Genomic DNA, 16,622 nt, shown 5'->3' on the forward strand with positions numbered 1-16,622 from the left:
GAGATGACTTCTTGTAGTGTTGCACTCTGAAAGCAGACTTGAGGGAAGCCTTTGATTCAGCAGATTGATGCTTCATTATAGAAATGTTGCTTGTCCTTCTCACTAGTAGAATCTTCACTTGTATCATGAATTATCTGACATTCTTTTTATTCTGTCCATAGTTTCAACTTGCTAATCTCAGGCAATAACTATAAATAAGATGAAGATGAGGTTTTAATTATTTTTTGGATATTATAAAATCAGCTTGATCTAGTTGCACCGCGATTAAAAATAATTCAGTTGGACTTGTTTAGGTCTTTTACCTTTTTCTTTGTCCATTGAATACTGATTTTTTTTTTTTCTCTCATCCAACTTATTTGGACTTGTAACAATATTGTCTCCCATTTTTTATAAGAAGAAAGGAAAACAAAGGAGGATTGGATAAAATTGACCAATGAATCATGATCAAACTTTCAAGACAGCATTGTTTTGATAGGATCATGAGCAATGATAATTCACCAATGAATCATAGAGAATGCCACACCAAGCTACCATAAACACTTTCTCATTTATTTTTCTTTTCAATTATAAGATCATAGTTTCTTGCTTGAGATGAAAAAATCCAAATCATTCTCAACCTCATTACTGTTTCTGTATCAAACAGCAAATTGAGATGCTAGCAAGATCTACTCTCAATTCAAAGATTTTGAGATTACACACTAGGAAAGATGAATGAAAAATGAAATCTACTTTGGCATGTTTATATACACAGATTGAGTACTACATTTGGTGTGCAAAGTGAGAGCAAACAGCTTGATGCAATGCTGCCATCTATTCTTTCTTCTTCCTCTGTTGCTGAGGAGCATAGTTGGTTGATCAGCCACTCACTCCCCCTGGCTTTCCTCTGTAAGGCTTGAGGATTTGGAATGAGCAGAGCAAGCTTGCATCCACACTCATTAGTGCTCCAGCATTGTTGAACTCTCCACAGTAGTTTGGAGCTGAGAAGATGGTCACCAGTTGCCTGTCTGCAAAGAATTCATACCCATCTTCCACAACCTGCACCACCACCATCACCTTAGTCCAATGGTGCTTTTATGGACCTAAATATCATACAAGTAAAATATAATGTATAAAAAATATATATATCATTTGATAAAAATTTGAATTGATTATAATAGGCTAAAAAATTTGAAGTTGTTAGAAAAGAATCTAATATATTTATAAGCCTAAAAATATTCTTTGACATGCAAATTGATCTGTCTTACCTCTAACTATAGAGTATTCAGAGAGATTTTTTCATCTAAGCTCAAACAAAAAAAATAGATACTTTATAATTTTTTAATCTCAAGATTTATGATTACTCAATTAAATCTTTGAGATAGTATCATATTTTCCTATAAAAAGAATTCAATATATTTATGAGCTCTAGCATCAGTGAGATAAAACTATTGTCATTAAGAATAATTCGGCTTAGTTCTCATCTCATAATAAAATAGGAGATGGGACAATAATATGCCAAAAAAATCTGTAAATATTATAGTTAGACGACGCGATATAATTAGTATTAATGGTTAAAAAATATAAAATAAAACTTAGAAAGATATTACTTTTAATTTAACCCAAAATATGGTTTTCTTAAATAAAATCGTATAATCTACCTCAAATAGTCATCTTTTTTGCTTCGGTTTCAACTCAATCACAGTAAATAATAATAATAATAATAATAATAATAATAATAATAAGCTCAGAATAATTACCTGCAAAGTTGCTGTTTTGATGCGAAGAATGTGAAGAAGGAAGAACACAGCACTTACTTGATGAGCTCGGCAAATGAGGTCGAGGTCATGCTTCCTCAGGAACTCCGCCACCCTGTCCGCACCAAACGTGTAGGAGACCCCTCGGTCGTTGTCCGCCCACCCCTTGATCTCCCGGTCGGGATCCGACCACAGCAGGTCGCACAGCAGCCCCTGGTCCGGCACGTCCACCGGCCTCTCGATCTCCCTCACCTGGTCCATGCTCTGCAGCTCCGGCGACAGCCCGCCATGCATGCAGAAGATCTTGTCGTCCACGATGGCCGCCACCGGCAGGCAGTTGAAGCAGTCGGTGAAGAGCCTCCAGAGGCGGACGCTGAACCGGCGCTTGCACTCGTCGTAGAAGCCGTAGATGCGGTTGATGGAGGCGCACTCGTGGTTGCCGCGGAGGAGGAAGAAGTTGTCGGGGTACTTGATCTTGTAGGCGAGCAGGAGGCAGATGGTCTCGATGCTCTGCTTCCCCCGGTCGACGTAGTCCCCGAGGAAGAGGTAGTTGGAGGTGGGCGGCACGCCACCGTACTCGAACAGCCGGAGCAGGTCCGAGAACTGCCCATGCACGTCGCCTGAGGTACGGAAACAGAGTCCCACCGAGGCTTACACGAGGAGATGAGGAAGAGAAATTGGAATCCCACGAAGGACGAGGGGTCTCACCGCAGATGTTGATCGGCGCCTCCAGCTCGAGGAGGACGGGCTGGCTGAGGAAGACGCCCTTGGCGGTGGCGCAGAGGCTGCGGATCTCCAGCTCGCTGAGCTGCACCTTCTTCCCGCTGGCCTTGCTCTTCTTGGCGTCCATCAGCCTCTGTATCAGATCATCGAAGCCGCTGCCTTCCATGATGATGATGCTCGTCTCGATTCCCCACGGTGCTCAACGACACGAACACGGATCGAAGCAGGTGGTGAAAGGAACTCTTTCCGCTTCTTGACGAGGAGGAGGAAGAAAGAGAGGAAGAGCGGAGGTTGAGGGGATCAAGTGGCCCGAAAGGGAGAACGGGGCGCCTTGTGCGGGGCGTTGCCACATCGGATATGGCCCACTCCGGGCCCACCAGAAGGCCCAATGACGCCATGGGAAATAACAGTTAGTTTTAACGACATTTTAACTGTTTTTAGAAAGAGATCGAAATAATGTTTATATATATATATATATATATATATATATATATATATATATATATATATATATAAAAGAATTAGAGAGCAAAACCCATAACTTCTTAGATATAAAGGATAAATCGAAATTATCAATGAATGTTTATAAGATTTTCTTTCTTTCTTTTATTCTATTTTGTATTATATACATACATACATATATAAATATATATATATACATATATTTATATATAATCTCTTGAGAGTAAATAAAGATAATAAAGATTAAGTGATTTTAGTATTCATGAAAAGGAAAAAGAAGCTCACTTTACACCTCATTCACAACAACCAAGGTAAGATAAGGATGATGGGTTCCATTATTAATTAGCCACATTAGTGGAGAATGTGATATGACTCCATTAGTATGGCATCAGTCCAGTAAGCCTCTCAGGTCTCTCTTGTCAAATGTCCATTTCTTAATTAATTGCCTTAATTGTTGATACCAATAGTTTTGAATCTAAAATAGATTAATATGTCATATAATGTGTCATGCCAGAGTTATCCTATAGTTTATTTTTTAATATTACTTAGCAATGTTAAGAATTGGAAACTATAATTTGGGTTGAAAGTTTAATATGTTATCAGATAAAATCAGAATTGTGATGTATCAAACTCACCTGTAAAAAGTTGAGGGTTCCAAATGAGTCTTATAAAATGTTGAGGGCTCTAATTTTTTAAAAAATTGATAGTGATATCTTTACATAACAGAGGAGGAGATTTGTAGTTTTTTTTTCTCTTTGGACTAAAAGTTAATGACAATTTATTGAAAACACTACTAATATTGATCTTTTATCATATTGTATACTCATATTTGATTTTTACTAAAGGTTTATTCAAAATCTTGATAATGTCTTTGAATCGGATTGTTTTACGTTCGATCGAAGGTAGCAGTTTATGTAAATAATTTTCTTCTTATAAGTCTTTAGAGATATGATATACCGGTAAGTTCCTCCAAGTTATAATAAGAAAATGATAAGTTTAGTTACTAGTTTAGTGGTCATAGAAGAAGAAGAAGAATTTTAGCAGGTTGGGGTGTGTTTATGCATTACTTAGTATGAGAGATTTGATGAAGATTGGATCTTAAAAAATGAAATATTATGAATTGTGAAAAAATAAATTAGAATTAAAAAATCTTAGATTTAGTTTTGAATTGTAAACTATTAAGTAAAATAACCTAATAATATTAAAATTAAGGAAATATGGTGTTAAAAGAATCAAAACTTATGCCTAAATATTAAAGGGTGGCACAGGCGTCATCTGACCATTGGAAAATCTAGCTGTTCCCTGTTTTGAGCGCCCCATTAACGACCCACGTTCTTACCAGCTAACGTCCAAGAGACGCGTGGGTCCCTTATGTTTTTGTCATCTCATCTCACCCGGTTATACTTTTGGGGATATTTCGAAGGACCCGCGAAAGTGGCGATCTCGTCGGCCAGCCGTCGCCTTCTCCGTGTCGGCTCTTTCCCCTTAACCAAGAAACCGCCCCAGCTTTCTTCTATTAAGCGCGAATTCTAGGGTTCCACTTCTCCTCAAAGGCGAGATCCAGCTTCGATCGGAGGTGGATGAACGAAATCATGGGCTCGGAGCAGGCGGTGATGGAGGAGTTGCAGGCGCTGCAGAGGAAGCTCGGGAAGAAACAATCGTTCGAGGAGGCGGTCTCCTCCATCGCATCCCTCGTCCGCAGTCGATACCCCTCCGCTTCCCCATCCCTCCGCAAATCGGTACCTTTCTTTTTGTCCCTCGTGCTTGCAGTCCTCGATCCTGTTTATTGCTTATGTTGATCTTGTAGTCCGTAAAAAAATTGGAATTTGCGTCGATTCTGTCAATTCCTATGCCCCATTTGCATGCAATTTCTTGTCTGGTCATGTTTTAAAAGGTTTCAATTCCTATCAGATTCTGTTTTTACGTCTTGCAGATAATGATCTTTGTTGAATCATTATCTTCTGGCAGATGATTGCCTTCTTACCAGGGAAGAGGAGGAAATGATGTTGACAATCTAATGATTGCAAAAATCCTGACTTTATGCAATGCTAACTCACAGCCCTATTGCTGGTATCTAAGAACCTTTTCCCACGAAATGCATACGTTGCTTGTAGTTAGGACCCCTTCATAATTTAATATCTCAAACAAAAAGTTAGGTTGTGCTTCTATTTATAATGATCCTAGTATTGGTTCATTGGAGTCACGCATGGTCCAATGGTCCTGATTTATTGAGGTTTCGTTGGATTATTGGCTTTTGCTAATTACATCTTGTGGTTGAGAAGAAAAGCTATGAGGCAACTGCTGCTTAGTCAATTGGCATTTATATAGCAACTGCTTGCCTTCATATCATGCAATATCTAGTGGTAGAAATTATGTTTTAATTAAGGTACTTAGAATGGAGTTGGATGCTTTGCCTAATAGTTTGAATGTGCTTATGCAAAATTACTTGAATGCACTTATGCAAGATTGTTGGATTTTGTTTGAGCACAATGACCGCTATAAGATATCTGACCCAAGTGAAAGCTCTTTGAAGGAACGGTACAGTGATTAAAGATTTTCTGATAATATATCATTATATTTGTAAACTAGAGTAAAAGAAAAGAGCAAATGAACATGGTGATCATGTGATCATTACTGAAGTGATAGTTATTAATAATTAGAGGAAAATCAGAATGACTGTAATTTTGAGATTCCCCAGGAAGTCATGTTATGAGGAAGTTAGGAAGAGCATTTATTGAATTTCAAGTGTGCTGAGATTAAAATCAATGAAACTTTGTGACCTATTTACCGGTGTAGGGATGCAACATAGATTGAAGTAAGCATATTTCAGTAGTCGGCCCATTAAACACCTATTTGTTGGACAAGACCCTTGGTGAATTCAATTCGAATGCCCTCTAAACTCTCTGTTATGGGAAGTATCTGTAATAAACTATGCGACTTGGTGGTCTTGTACATGATAGATTGTCAAACATCATTTGTGTTAGTCATATTTCCTAACATCTTTCTCCATCCCAGGCCAGTAGAAATCTGAGGTGATTCTCTCATATGTTCTCAAATGGCTTCCATGCCATGCTATAGGTCTGTCGTGTAAGTGCACTAAAATATCATCTCAAAGTGAGGAAACCTTGCTAACCATAGCACAACCTTTGTAAAGATAAAAGGAGGTTGGATCGTGTGGAGTGGCATCAAAGAATGGTCATTTTCTATTGGAAAGTTCCACTATCTCAGGGCTGATGTTCTACTCCACCGCATTAAGAAAGGGAAATTAGGTCAAGGAGCTCAAGTTGTCATCCCTAGGTACTTGAAAAGCATGGATACTCAATAATGTTATTGTTGCTAGTACTTGATTACATAGTCATTCCCAAGCACTTCAGTTAGGCACTTTTGATGCTTTAACATTGCTATCTTGGTGATCCAAAATACTTCTTAATATTATTTGGAGGTACTCAGATTTGATGGTAGCCAACATGCAAGTCCAATGACAAAAATAAACAAGTTCCACTTAACTCATCTATTAGTACACTGTATATTGATCTTGTAGCTCCAGTCATCTCAGCCTAACAGGCTTTATAGACTGTTCTCCAGAAATTATGGTTCCTCAAACACTAGAGTATTTTAGATAACTTAGTTCCAGTATTCTTGAAAATGGCAGAGCATGTTACCCGTCTTAGTGAAGGAAAAGGCTCTGTAGTACTCCTTGTGGAAAGGTTTATGGCCAACAGTATCATAATTTTACAGCTCTATGGATTACAATTTCTTGATTTAGGTAACCACAAGATTTTCAAGCAGAAGCTGATATAAGAGGAAATTCACCTACTCTGCACTTAGCTTGGAAGATGATTCGCCTGTCTATGCAGATACAAAGATAGGGACAAAAAAGGGTAATTTTATTCTCAATTTATGCAAATAGAGGACGACATGCTTCATTATAATGACACTGAAATAAGTATGCAAGTTAACACAATCCTGATGCTAAAACTGATTACTTACATCAACAAGCTTTTGAATTTATTTCTAATACAATCGGATGTCCACGATTTGGCTCCCCTGAAACACAATTGCCAGTAGGCACTTGACTGTCTGTGATCCATCTGTAAATTGAATTGAAATTACCATGCTTTTAGATAATCTGTGATCAATCTTCCTTTGCAGATGTATTCTACAGTTTGCCGAGTTGCAACTGTTCTTCAGACTAGGTATACAGCACCTGGATTCTGGCTTCTTGGCCTAAGGCTTTTTGAAGAAGTGGAGAACCTAGTTACTGAGCCGTCTGAAAAGCAAAATATGACAAAATGCATTGCCAGAGCACAGGAGAATCTAAATGAGATGGAAACAGAAGTTACATTGTCAGACAGGAGAACCACTGGTACTATTTCCATTTCTAAGAACTTTTCTCTGTTAAGAAAGTCCCGTCATGGGAATTACACTAGTTAGACCATTTTGCTTGCAGATTTCTTGTTTTATGGTTCTGGAAATAAATGGTTCCAGGAGAATTTGCTATATGCATAGTATTTTATGCTGTTCGTGTAAGATTCAGGTTCCTATCTTTTTTTGTTGATATCGTGATTAGCTTATTGCCAACTAAGTTTGGGTAATTACCTCTGCTTATTTACTTAGATCTCTGGAGTTTCAAATTCTCTGTTACATGGGAATTTATGTATCATATGACTGTAAAAATCACAGAAGCTGTTGTCATATTTCTTGAGAGAAGTAACAGACACATGGATGCTGAAGAGAGCACTGAAGTTCTAGAAGTTTTAGCAAGTTACCAAAACTTGAATACTACATGTATTATGTGAGAGGAGAACTTGAAGAGTTCCATAGCAGATGCAGCACTTTGATATAAAAAAATTATTTATTTTAGTTCCAGATGGCATATCTGTAATCTCCAGTTATAGTAGAAGATGATATCTGTACAGAGTACAATATCCCAATTGATGGGCTGGCCCTAGTTGCGAGGAGAACAAGCTCCTTTACTATCTAATTATTTTGAATTTATTGACCAAGCACATGTGGAATTCACATCCCTGGTATATATGACCTCCATTTCTCCTGATTCTCTCCTTTTGTCTTTGTAAGATTTCATGTATTTTCTCAAGGATAGGGTTGAATGCTTCGACTGTTTTTTTTTTCCTCCAAGCAATGATGTCAAACATTAAGTGTTGATCTGTTTTTAATTCCCTTGTTCCGTCTCTTCTTTCAGAATCTAGATATCTTTTTGAAGGGCATCTGACTGTGGATCCTGAACCAGCACTTCCTGCATGGCTTGTAGCACAGAACTTGCTTACTACTCTTGCTGTTGCTCAAGATTGGGCTTCTGTATCTGAATCTTCTAGAGGTCAGGAGGAAAACAGTAATACAACTGAAAGTGCTAGAGGGGATGAACTTCCTGGTTCTGTCAGAGAGTTAATAAACAATATGCAAGAGATAGGTGGTTTTCTGGACCTCGATAATGCCATTGAAGCTTCTTTACAAGTATGCATCCTTTTCTTTTTCTATGAAGTTCCTTTGGTTTTGATGCAAATAAATCTCATTATACTAGGTTAAGGTACTTGGTTGATTGCACTGTTAAAGCTCATATCACATGCTGTGCAAATATGTATGGAGATGTTGGATTAACACGTTTGATTAATCCATGAAATAGTGCAAGCACAATGGCAATCTTTGGGGGAAACATAAGTGTCAAAATTTCACTCTACTTTGTTAGTTCTTGTGCTTTTGAATTTCAATCATGTTGGGCTTAATTAGGGACTAAAAATATGTCGGGATGAGGCTGTGGATTCTATGATTAGTTCAAAACTTAAGAAACCTAATTACATACTTGTATGTGGTGTTTGCGAAGAACTTTTGTAGGAGCATCAGACCCACACAACTGTTTCCTTTTTTTCAGGAAATTGGTGCTGGGCCGCAGAGACCACCACCTGCTTCAAAAGAAGTCGTTGCTAATCTACCTGTTGTTACTGTGACCGAAGAAATCATGGCTAGGTTAGGCAGCGAAACAGAGTGTGCAGTTTGCCGGGAGAACTTGGCCATAGGGGACAAAATGCAGGAGTTACCTTGCAAGCATCTGTTCCATCCACCTTGTTTGAAACCATGGCTGGTAATTTTCTAATTTTTTGGTACACTATGAAACATTGCCAAATTGGGTTATCATTTTGACTTCATGATCTTACATATATCATTCTTTTGTTTCAATTGATCGGCAGGACGAACACAACTCCTGTCCGATATGTAGACATGAGCTGCGTACGGATGATCATGCATATGAGAGCTGGAAAGAGAGGGAAAGGGAGGCTGAGGAAGAGCGGAAAGGCGCTGCAAATGCTCTACGAGGAGGTGAATTTATGTATGTTTGATTTGTCTTCACCAAAGGAGTACTCTGCTCTTTGTATTAAATGTTTTACGACTTATTTTGGACTTGCAACAGCTTTATTAGTGCAAATAAGAAAATAGAGGGACAAAGTTAGATCGAAATTCAATTAGAGACTTGTATGAGTAGGTTCATGTAATGTTTCTTTCTCTTTCTCCAGTTTACCAACAAGTCAAGATGTGTGAAACATTGATGTTTGTACATGTTATATACTCTGCACCGGTAATAATTGTGTTCAAGAGAGGTTCCAATTGCCAGGCAAAGAGGATGAACATGCCCAAACTGTCCATGGATTGCAAAATCGATCGGTATGGTTCGATAGTCAAACATGATGGTTAGATCCGGTTCATTGTATATATACATGCTTCGTGCTTGGGTCGCGAGATGGGTCGTTCGATCTGGTTCATTGTACATGTACATATGTTCGATCCAGTTCATTGTATATATATGTTTGATCTGGTTCATTGTATATATACATATGTACTTATGTTCGATCCAGTTCATTGTATATATACATATGTATTTCGTGTTTGGGGTCGGCTCCTTCCTCCATCACCTCCTTTTTCTTCTTGTTCTTTCTCCGTTTCTTTTGCAACTGATTCGAGAGCAGAATTATGCCGATTAAAAGAAAGAAAAAAGGAGTACAAATTTGCTGTTTGAAGCATAAGATTGTTTTAGAATTTAATGAAATAGAATGTTGACTCTGAACCTTTTTTTTAAAGATAACAGATAAGTCTTCCACCGAATTATGTTCTTGCTGCTCATCATTGCAAACGAAAAACCAACATATTTCAAACTCAAATCTAATCACTTTGGGTTGTGAAGAAGAGAATTACACAAACAAACACAAAATATATGTCTTGTTGGAGTTCATACTAAGTCCAATGCTAACTTTCTTTCGCAACATTATCCAATCATCGGAATTTGTAACACAAGACAGGTGCAACCATAGAGACACAGTAAGTACATCAGTCACAAGGCTCATGGTCCTACTACCAAGTTTAAACGCAGTCGCTTACAACAACAGACAATTAATAGTTGACAGTCTGAGATTTTGGCCCAAATGATAATACGATGGTGATCGCATGAGTTCAAAGTTGTCCTTCAGAAGCTGCTTTGATGCCGTCTGAAGACTTGTCTGTAGCATAGGGGGCTTTGCTCACCACCCTGCCCAATAAGTCATTAAGTTACATCTCAGTAGGTTGAGGCATACAGAAAGGGATGAACAAATCATAAGAATTACGAAGAGACAATTTATTGATTATAAAAAAGGAGAAAATATGAAGTATTGATGAGTGATCCACAAATACGTGCAACATATCTTGAACTCATTATTTATAACCTGAAATCTAAAGTGTGCTGGTTGTGGAACTTCTTGTGCTGGAGCTATGGCCTGCCGAAGAAGGCTTACTTTTCCAAGCTAGACAAGGATTAAAGAAGTGATTGCAATTGCGCTTGGTTGGGCCCGTACCAATCGATATTTACCGATTTGAGCCCGAACAAAGATGCAGACCGTCCCTATTTCGGATGGTCTTGTATGGTCCATTAAAAAATATTCAAAGAGAACTCGTGATTAGGGTTCAAGACTTCTTTCTCTCCAAGTGAACATTGTGGTCCGTGGCAACCATCGTGTGACGCTAACATGGTTTCAAGTATACTTTCTCCTCCTCTTCCTCTATTGCCTCTTCTTCCTTCCATTTCCTCCTTCCTCCACCACCTCTACTTTTTTCCTCTTCCTCCTTCCTACTCTTCTTCGTTCCTCTTCCTCCACGCCTTATCTTCTTCTTCATCCACTTTGGTACCTGCTGGTGTATCGAGTGTCGATAAACCGATATTAGCCGGTCCGGTATAAGATGATGTTCCTTGTTGCAGGTGCTGATGATTACCTCTACGACCACCAGGCACCAGGAATGCAAACAGGTCAAACTGATCAAAACAGGATTGTCTCCTAACAAAGATGATCCCATGTAACCTGTCATTAGTCTTATATTTAATGATAAATAGAAGATGTAATAGTATGGTTGACAACCCAAATGTGATCTGCCCTGGCCTAGGACATCCAGATAGTACTTGCAACATGGCTCAAATTGTTGCTCAGTGTTGGGAGGGTTCTCGGTTGTTCTTGACAGCCACAAACCGTGGATCTCACATTCAAAGACCAGGATCACTAAAGCCAAGTCTACACATTCTTCATGGTCTAAAAAGACTTAATTTCTTGTAGTTCTCAAATGATATATGGCTACAGTGTCCAGAAGCAGCCACTCGCATCAAGTTAAATTACTTGTAGGCCTGTGTCCAGCACAGGCATGTAATTTGAACTCCTATTTAAAACTTCATATTTTGTATATGTCTAATTATGAACATTGAAACTACTATTAACAAACTTAATAATACTGTGAGATCCATGCCACATTCTTCATACTACAAATTGAAATCGACATAATGGTGCACCTTTTATACGTTAGTTTGGCTCTGATTTTTTCTCTTACTATTACGCAAATGAAAGGTGTTTGGAAAGGGAAAAAGAAACTTTACGCTTGTTTGTCGATAGAGTTTCCAAGTTTTGATAGCAGATAGTCATGAGGCACTAGAAAGAAGGTACATACATGGTGAAATAACATTATGATTAAATTCTTAACAGCTAACATTCATGTTCTTAGTGAAGCAAAGTCCAAATATAAGTTCTAACAATATATAATTAGGTTTTATTCATGAGATATTAGAAAGAAGGTACACACATGATGAAAAACATTATGATTAAATTCTTAACAGCTAACATTCTTGCTCTTAGTGAAGCATAGTCCAAATATAAGTCCTGACAATATATTTAGGTTGAGAAGCATAAACACCATCAAACTATGAGGAAACTGTACAATAACAAAACCGATGCGAATATAGAACAATTACAAAACCTTTAGTATGTGAAATTAATAACTTCATGGTGCATCAAGTTGTGCTAATGACTTGTGTTTTTGGTGATTTTATACAATACTAGTCAAAAGCTCATGACCAAGACCCCAGTATCATGTCTTGGGTTGCCCATTCAAATGAATTACTAGATATCTAATGTTTAAGCTCTTAAGGTGGGCCTAGTTAAAATGATTTCCATGAATGGCTTCTCACAAATAAATTTTGATGATTGTTTGAACATTTAATGACTAAAAAATTCCTTTCACAAAGAAGGCTCACTTCTAAGTATCTGTAAATATAAGTTAAAAAAGATACAAATCTGAAAAGGGCAGAAATTAGAGAAGTGATATTTTTAATGCAAAATTGGCATGCAAGCAGAATTGTCATCACACATACTGTAATATTTCTCTAAGGTAAGAGAGCTCAATAAGAAAGAACAAAAGAATTATTCAGGTCCAGAAGAAAAATTAAAATTAAAAGTTTAACTTCCTAAATCATATCTGTTTCAACAAGCAAAAAGGATATTTACTCCAATCACAGAACCAATCGAAATAGGGAGAAATCTATGATGATATCCACCAATTAGCAACGTAGTAACTTCCAAAGAAAATTTGATTCATAAGTATGCTTTCCTCAAGCAAATATTTTGCCAAATACATCCAACCTAGAATGAGGTATTGCTATATCTACTTTCCACAAGCCAGAAATCCTGGATCCCAGAAAAGATGAAAGCACAGAATTATATTAAGTTCACATGAAAAAATCACAGTTGACTACACATCAACCAATTCATCCAGAGAATGGCATTGAAAAAGCAACAAAGATAATGGAGGCCGTCTAACAACAGTGCCACAACTAGGATTCATCTTAAACCAAAGAGAACAAAGAACTTTAAGAACAGAAAGGAAAGGGAGAGGAGAAAAAAAGGGAAAACATTGGAAAGAGATTTTGTTAAAAAAATGATAAATAATGAAACTAATGCAAGCCAGCAATCAAACAAACTCTGTTTGTAGGAGTAAAGCTGCACATATTGATACCTCCCTATAACCCACATTTACAGAAGCATATACATCGGGCTGCCCTTAATATAAGTAATACAAGCCAGTGCAATGACCAACAGAAGAAAGCTGAAGTCTTAGGTTCAGATCTGGTGTTGCTCAACTTCCTATGATATAATAGAACACTTCTAAAGAACTTTGTTTACTTAATTGGATAAGTTTCACATTGATTTCTTTCTCAATTTTGTCTGTAAGTACTTTCACCACAATCCAACAATTAAAACATCATAAGCACTTTATCATGGTTCAACAACTGCAGACGATTAGTCCAATAGATTTAGAGAACCATATTACTTCTGAATCATCACGATAATATTTCTTAATAGACAGTCTGTTGACCTAGAAGATAACAAAAGAAGATAAAGGTAGGAAGAAAATTTTGAGTTAAAAACTCTCATTTGATTACAAAACATAAGAAAGAAACAGGAGAAAGGGAGAACTGATTTCTTTCAGATTTCCTCTCTTCTTCACCCGAGAAGTGAGATTCGTTTAGAGAGAAGAAAGTTTTATTTCATTCTTTCTTGTCTATCCTATTTATCTAAAGATGAAAAAAGAAATTAGTTTCTCCTTGCCTTTCTTAAAAACTTATTTTCACTTCTCCTACAACTCCTTTTATCATTTATAAGTATCGGGATAGAGCACAAGGAGATGAAACAAGGTAGGGAGTTACCTGTCACGGCGCTTCTCCAAGAAGCGTTGAAGCGAGTGCCTCCTTGCAATCGGAAGCTCTGCATAAAAATGGAATTTCTTACTTCCAGTGAGTAATACAAAGCACAGACACAAACCTCATGCATCAGTATTTAATGAAAACCAAGGAAGAAGGTGGCCTGACCAGCTTGCAGCTTGCAGAGGGAGCTGCCTGGGTTGGGAGCAAGCTGGGGTTGCTTTGGCGAACCGTCTGTCACAGCCGAGGAACTGAGAAATGACAAAGTCCTCGTGAGCGCTGGTGCAGCTGGCGCTGCCACTGCAGTTGTGGCTGCAGCAGCAGCCGGGCCAACTACCACCGGGGAATGGGCGGCAGCAGCTGCGGCAGCAGTTCTAATGGCAGAGGTCCTCGCCGCCACTGCCGTGGCAGCAGTGTTATTGGTGGAGACCCTCGTGGCTACGGCCATTGCCGCAGCGATGAGCATGATGGCCTGCGCCTGCTCCGGTATCCAACAGAACAAATCCGATGAGACCACATTAGATACAAAAAGGCCGCCATGTATGCACATAAATCGATTAAAGGGCTCACCTTTTCAGGGGGGACGGAGTCATAAACGTTGATGGTTCCTCCATAGAACATGATGAGCTGCGGTCCCGCCGTAGAGCTTGGCTTCAGCGTCGGCATCGGCGAGTTCCTCAAAAACCATCCACAGAACAATTAGGCGAACACCATCAACACACGCATCAAACAAGAAACTTTCAGCAATTAAGCAGCAGAAACTTGTCAGATCCAGAGAAGTGGGAGATTATGTGGTCGCAATTTAACCCTACACGTACAGGGAAGAGATTGAATCAACCTAATCTCGCCAATTCCTAAGATTATGATCCGAAACCGATAATCTTAGACCACTATCATTGCTCCAGACCTAGAAGAACAAATCGAACGAAAAAAACCGTTCTTTTCTCTGTAATTTAAAGCAAAATTGGCCCACTGCTCAATTCGCTCGCGAAACGAACCATCTGTTACCTGATGCCGACCTCGGTTGCGACGGAGGAGCCTTTCGGGGCGAGATGGGCTGCCCTCGCGTCTGCCGCTGCCTTCTCGGTGTCGTTCTCGGATCTATCGCCGGAAACCGGCTTGCTCTGCGCCTCGAAGTGATCCATAGGCGCACACCTCTCCGTTCTTCGGAAGCCCGAAGCCGAACAACGAGGAGGCACAGAAGGGGGAAGGAGAGAGCGACGAGACGACGATTGATGGAAGCAATAATAGTATTATATATATATATATATATATATATATGCAGTAGACATATTTCTTTAGGCGGACGTGGGAATTGAGGGATGGATTCAGGGTACGCGGATCCAACATCGGGACTGGATCCGAATCCCAACACACATACGAATCATTAAGCTCGAATCTAATTCCTACAAATCATTGAATCAATCAGTCTCAAATTGAGACTTGACGGACATGTCATATAACATGACATCACAAAGATAGTCGATAATAGATGATCTCTTTTCTCTTGTTGGATTTTGACTTGTGCTTTCCAACTAGATCCGACCCGATAACACTCTTAACCGTCACTTTCGAGGACCGAGACGACGAGGCCATTAGCACACAAATAAAACATGTGTGGAAGAGAAAGGATAAGATGAAGTGAATGGCTCGATTAGATGGGACGAAAAAGAGGTTTGGAAGATGGAAATGGTCAACAACAGACACGATTAACTCACTCAAACAAGGATATAGGAAGAACATGTAGATGCAATAATTGGACATATAAATACTGAATTCATGGATGATATCAGTGGGAATATATCACCAATCATTACAGTAGTTTCAACACAGAGAACCCAAAGCTTAGCTTGTAATTGGTTGGCTCAATCACCTCTGGAGACCAAAGTTGTTGATGTCCCTATAGAAGCATGTGGAACATTCGCATGATCTTGAATTGTCTCTAACATGATTTGATAATGAACCTAAACCAGCTCAAATTCCTGTACCACAAAGTAGGTTCAGATCAGGTAATCATATCATCTCATGTGCATGACAAATGAAACAAATGACCCTTATCACAAAGCAGGTTCAGCTCAAATTCATGTAAAATTCGAATATGAGACTTCATACACCTTAAAGTTCATAGGACAAAAAGAGGTTATTTTGAGACCCTTATACTTATTATGCCTAGCATTGAATGGGTTGGGTATTTACCTTATCAACTATCAAATCAATGGTTCTCTATTTGAAATGAATGCAATATGTTAAAAATACTAACATGAGATGATTCATCTATTGTTAATAGTTAGCAGACCACACAAAGAAAACTAGATCAGGAAGATGGATGTGCTGTCTGAAACATACAAAGTATTGTACAAATTCTTAGATGGTAAACTTTGGAGACAACAAAACAATGAAAGGGAGAGGAGGGGGATTAAGGGACACAGTTCCTGATTAGCATGTTTATGAGCATTAAAAGTTTAGAGTTTCTACAAGCTTTTGATTGTAAGATAATTCAAATTCAGTTCATGAACTTACAAGAAATTCAATTGCAGTCTATATATACATTTTTTGGTAGAGGGTGTAAAGCATAATGGTCATGTGTTGAACAAAATGAAGAGAATCATCATCAAATTTAATTGGTCTTATCAGGGTGTTCTTCAAAATTCTCTTAATGATTGCATAGCCATATATATCATGACCCTCAAGACCATAGGATA

At 38.4% G+C, this 16,622-nt stretch overlaps 3 protein-coding genes across 3 annotated transcripts; 1 reads left to right on the forward strand and 2 right to left on the reverse strand.

Annotated features, from left to right (window-relative positions):
• Positions 1-718: 718 nt before the first annotated feature.
• LOC135644342 (serine/threonine-protein phosphatase PP1 isozyme 2-like) lies at positions 719-2,725 on the reverse strand. The gene is made up of 3 exons (XM_065161824.1): positions 2,442-2,725; positions 1,794-2,353; positions 719-1,035 (listed from the first exon to the last, which is right to left on the reverse strand). The coding sequence occupies exons 1-3, from the start codon at positions 2,620-2,622 to the stop codon at positions 856-858; spliced, it is 921 nt and encodes a 306-aa protein (XP_065017896.1). The 5' UTR covers positions 2,623-2,725; the 3' UTR covers positions 719-855.
• Positions 2,726-4,345: 1,620 nt separating this feature from the next.
• On the forward strand, positions 4,346-9,527 carry LOC103996350 (E3 ubiquitin-protein ligase AIP2). The gene is made up of 5 exons (XM_009417259.3): positions 4,346-4,657; positions 7,071-7,284; positions 8,122-8,393; positions 8,809-9,018; positions 9,125-9,527. Exons 1-5 carry the CDS (start codon positions 4,499-4,501, stop codon positions 9,272-9,274), a joined length of 1,005 nt encoding a protein of 334 aa, XP_009415534.2. The 5' UTR covers positions 4,346-4,498; the 3' UTR covers positions 9,275-9,527.
• A 593-nt stretch (positions 9,528-10,120) lies between these two features.
• On the reverse strand, positions 10,121-15,177 carry LOC135644065 (protein TIFY 3-like). Its single transcript, XM_065161474.1, has 5 exons — positions 14,929-15,177; positions 14,491-14,596; positions 14,089-14,398; positions 13,927-13,984; positions 10,121-10,455 (listed from the first exon to the last, which is right to left on the reverse strand). The coding sequence occupies exons 1-5, from the start codon at positions 15,063-15,065 to the stop codon at positions 10,380-10,382; spliced, it is 687 nt and encodes a 228-aa protein (XP_065017546.1). The 5' UTR covers positions 15,066-15,177; the 3' UTR covers positions 10,121-10,379.
• Positions 15,178-16,622: the final 1,445 nt, after the last annotated feature.

The sequence above is a fragment of the Musa acuminata genome, chromosome BXJ3-8 (assembly GCF_036884655.1).
Source record: "Musa acuminata AAA Group cultivar baxijiao chromosome BXJ3-8, Cavendish_Baxijiao_AAA, whole genome shotgun sequence".
Taxonomy (NCBI): domain Eukaryota; kingdom Viridiplantae; phylum Streptophyta; class Magnoliopsida; order Zingiberales; family Musaceae; genus Musa; species Musa acuminata.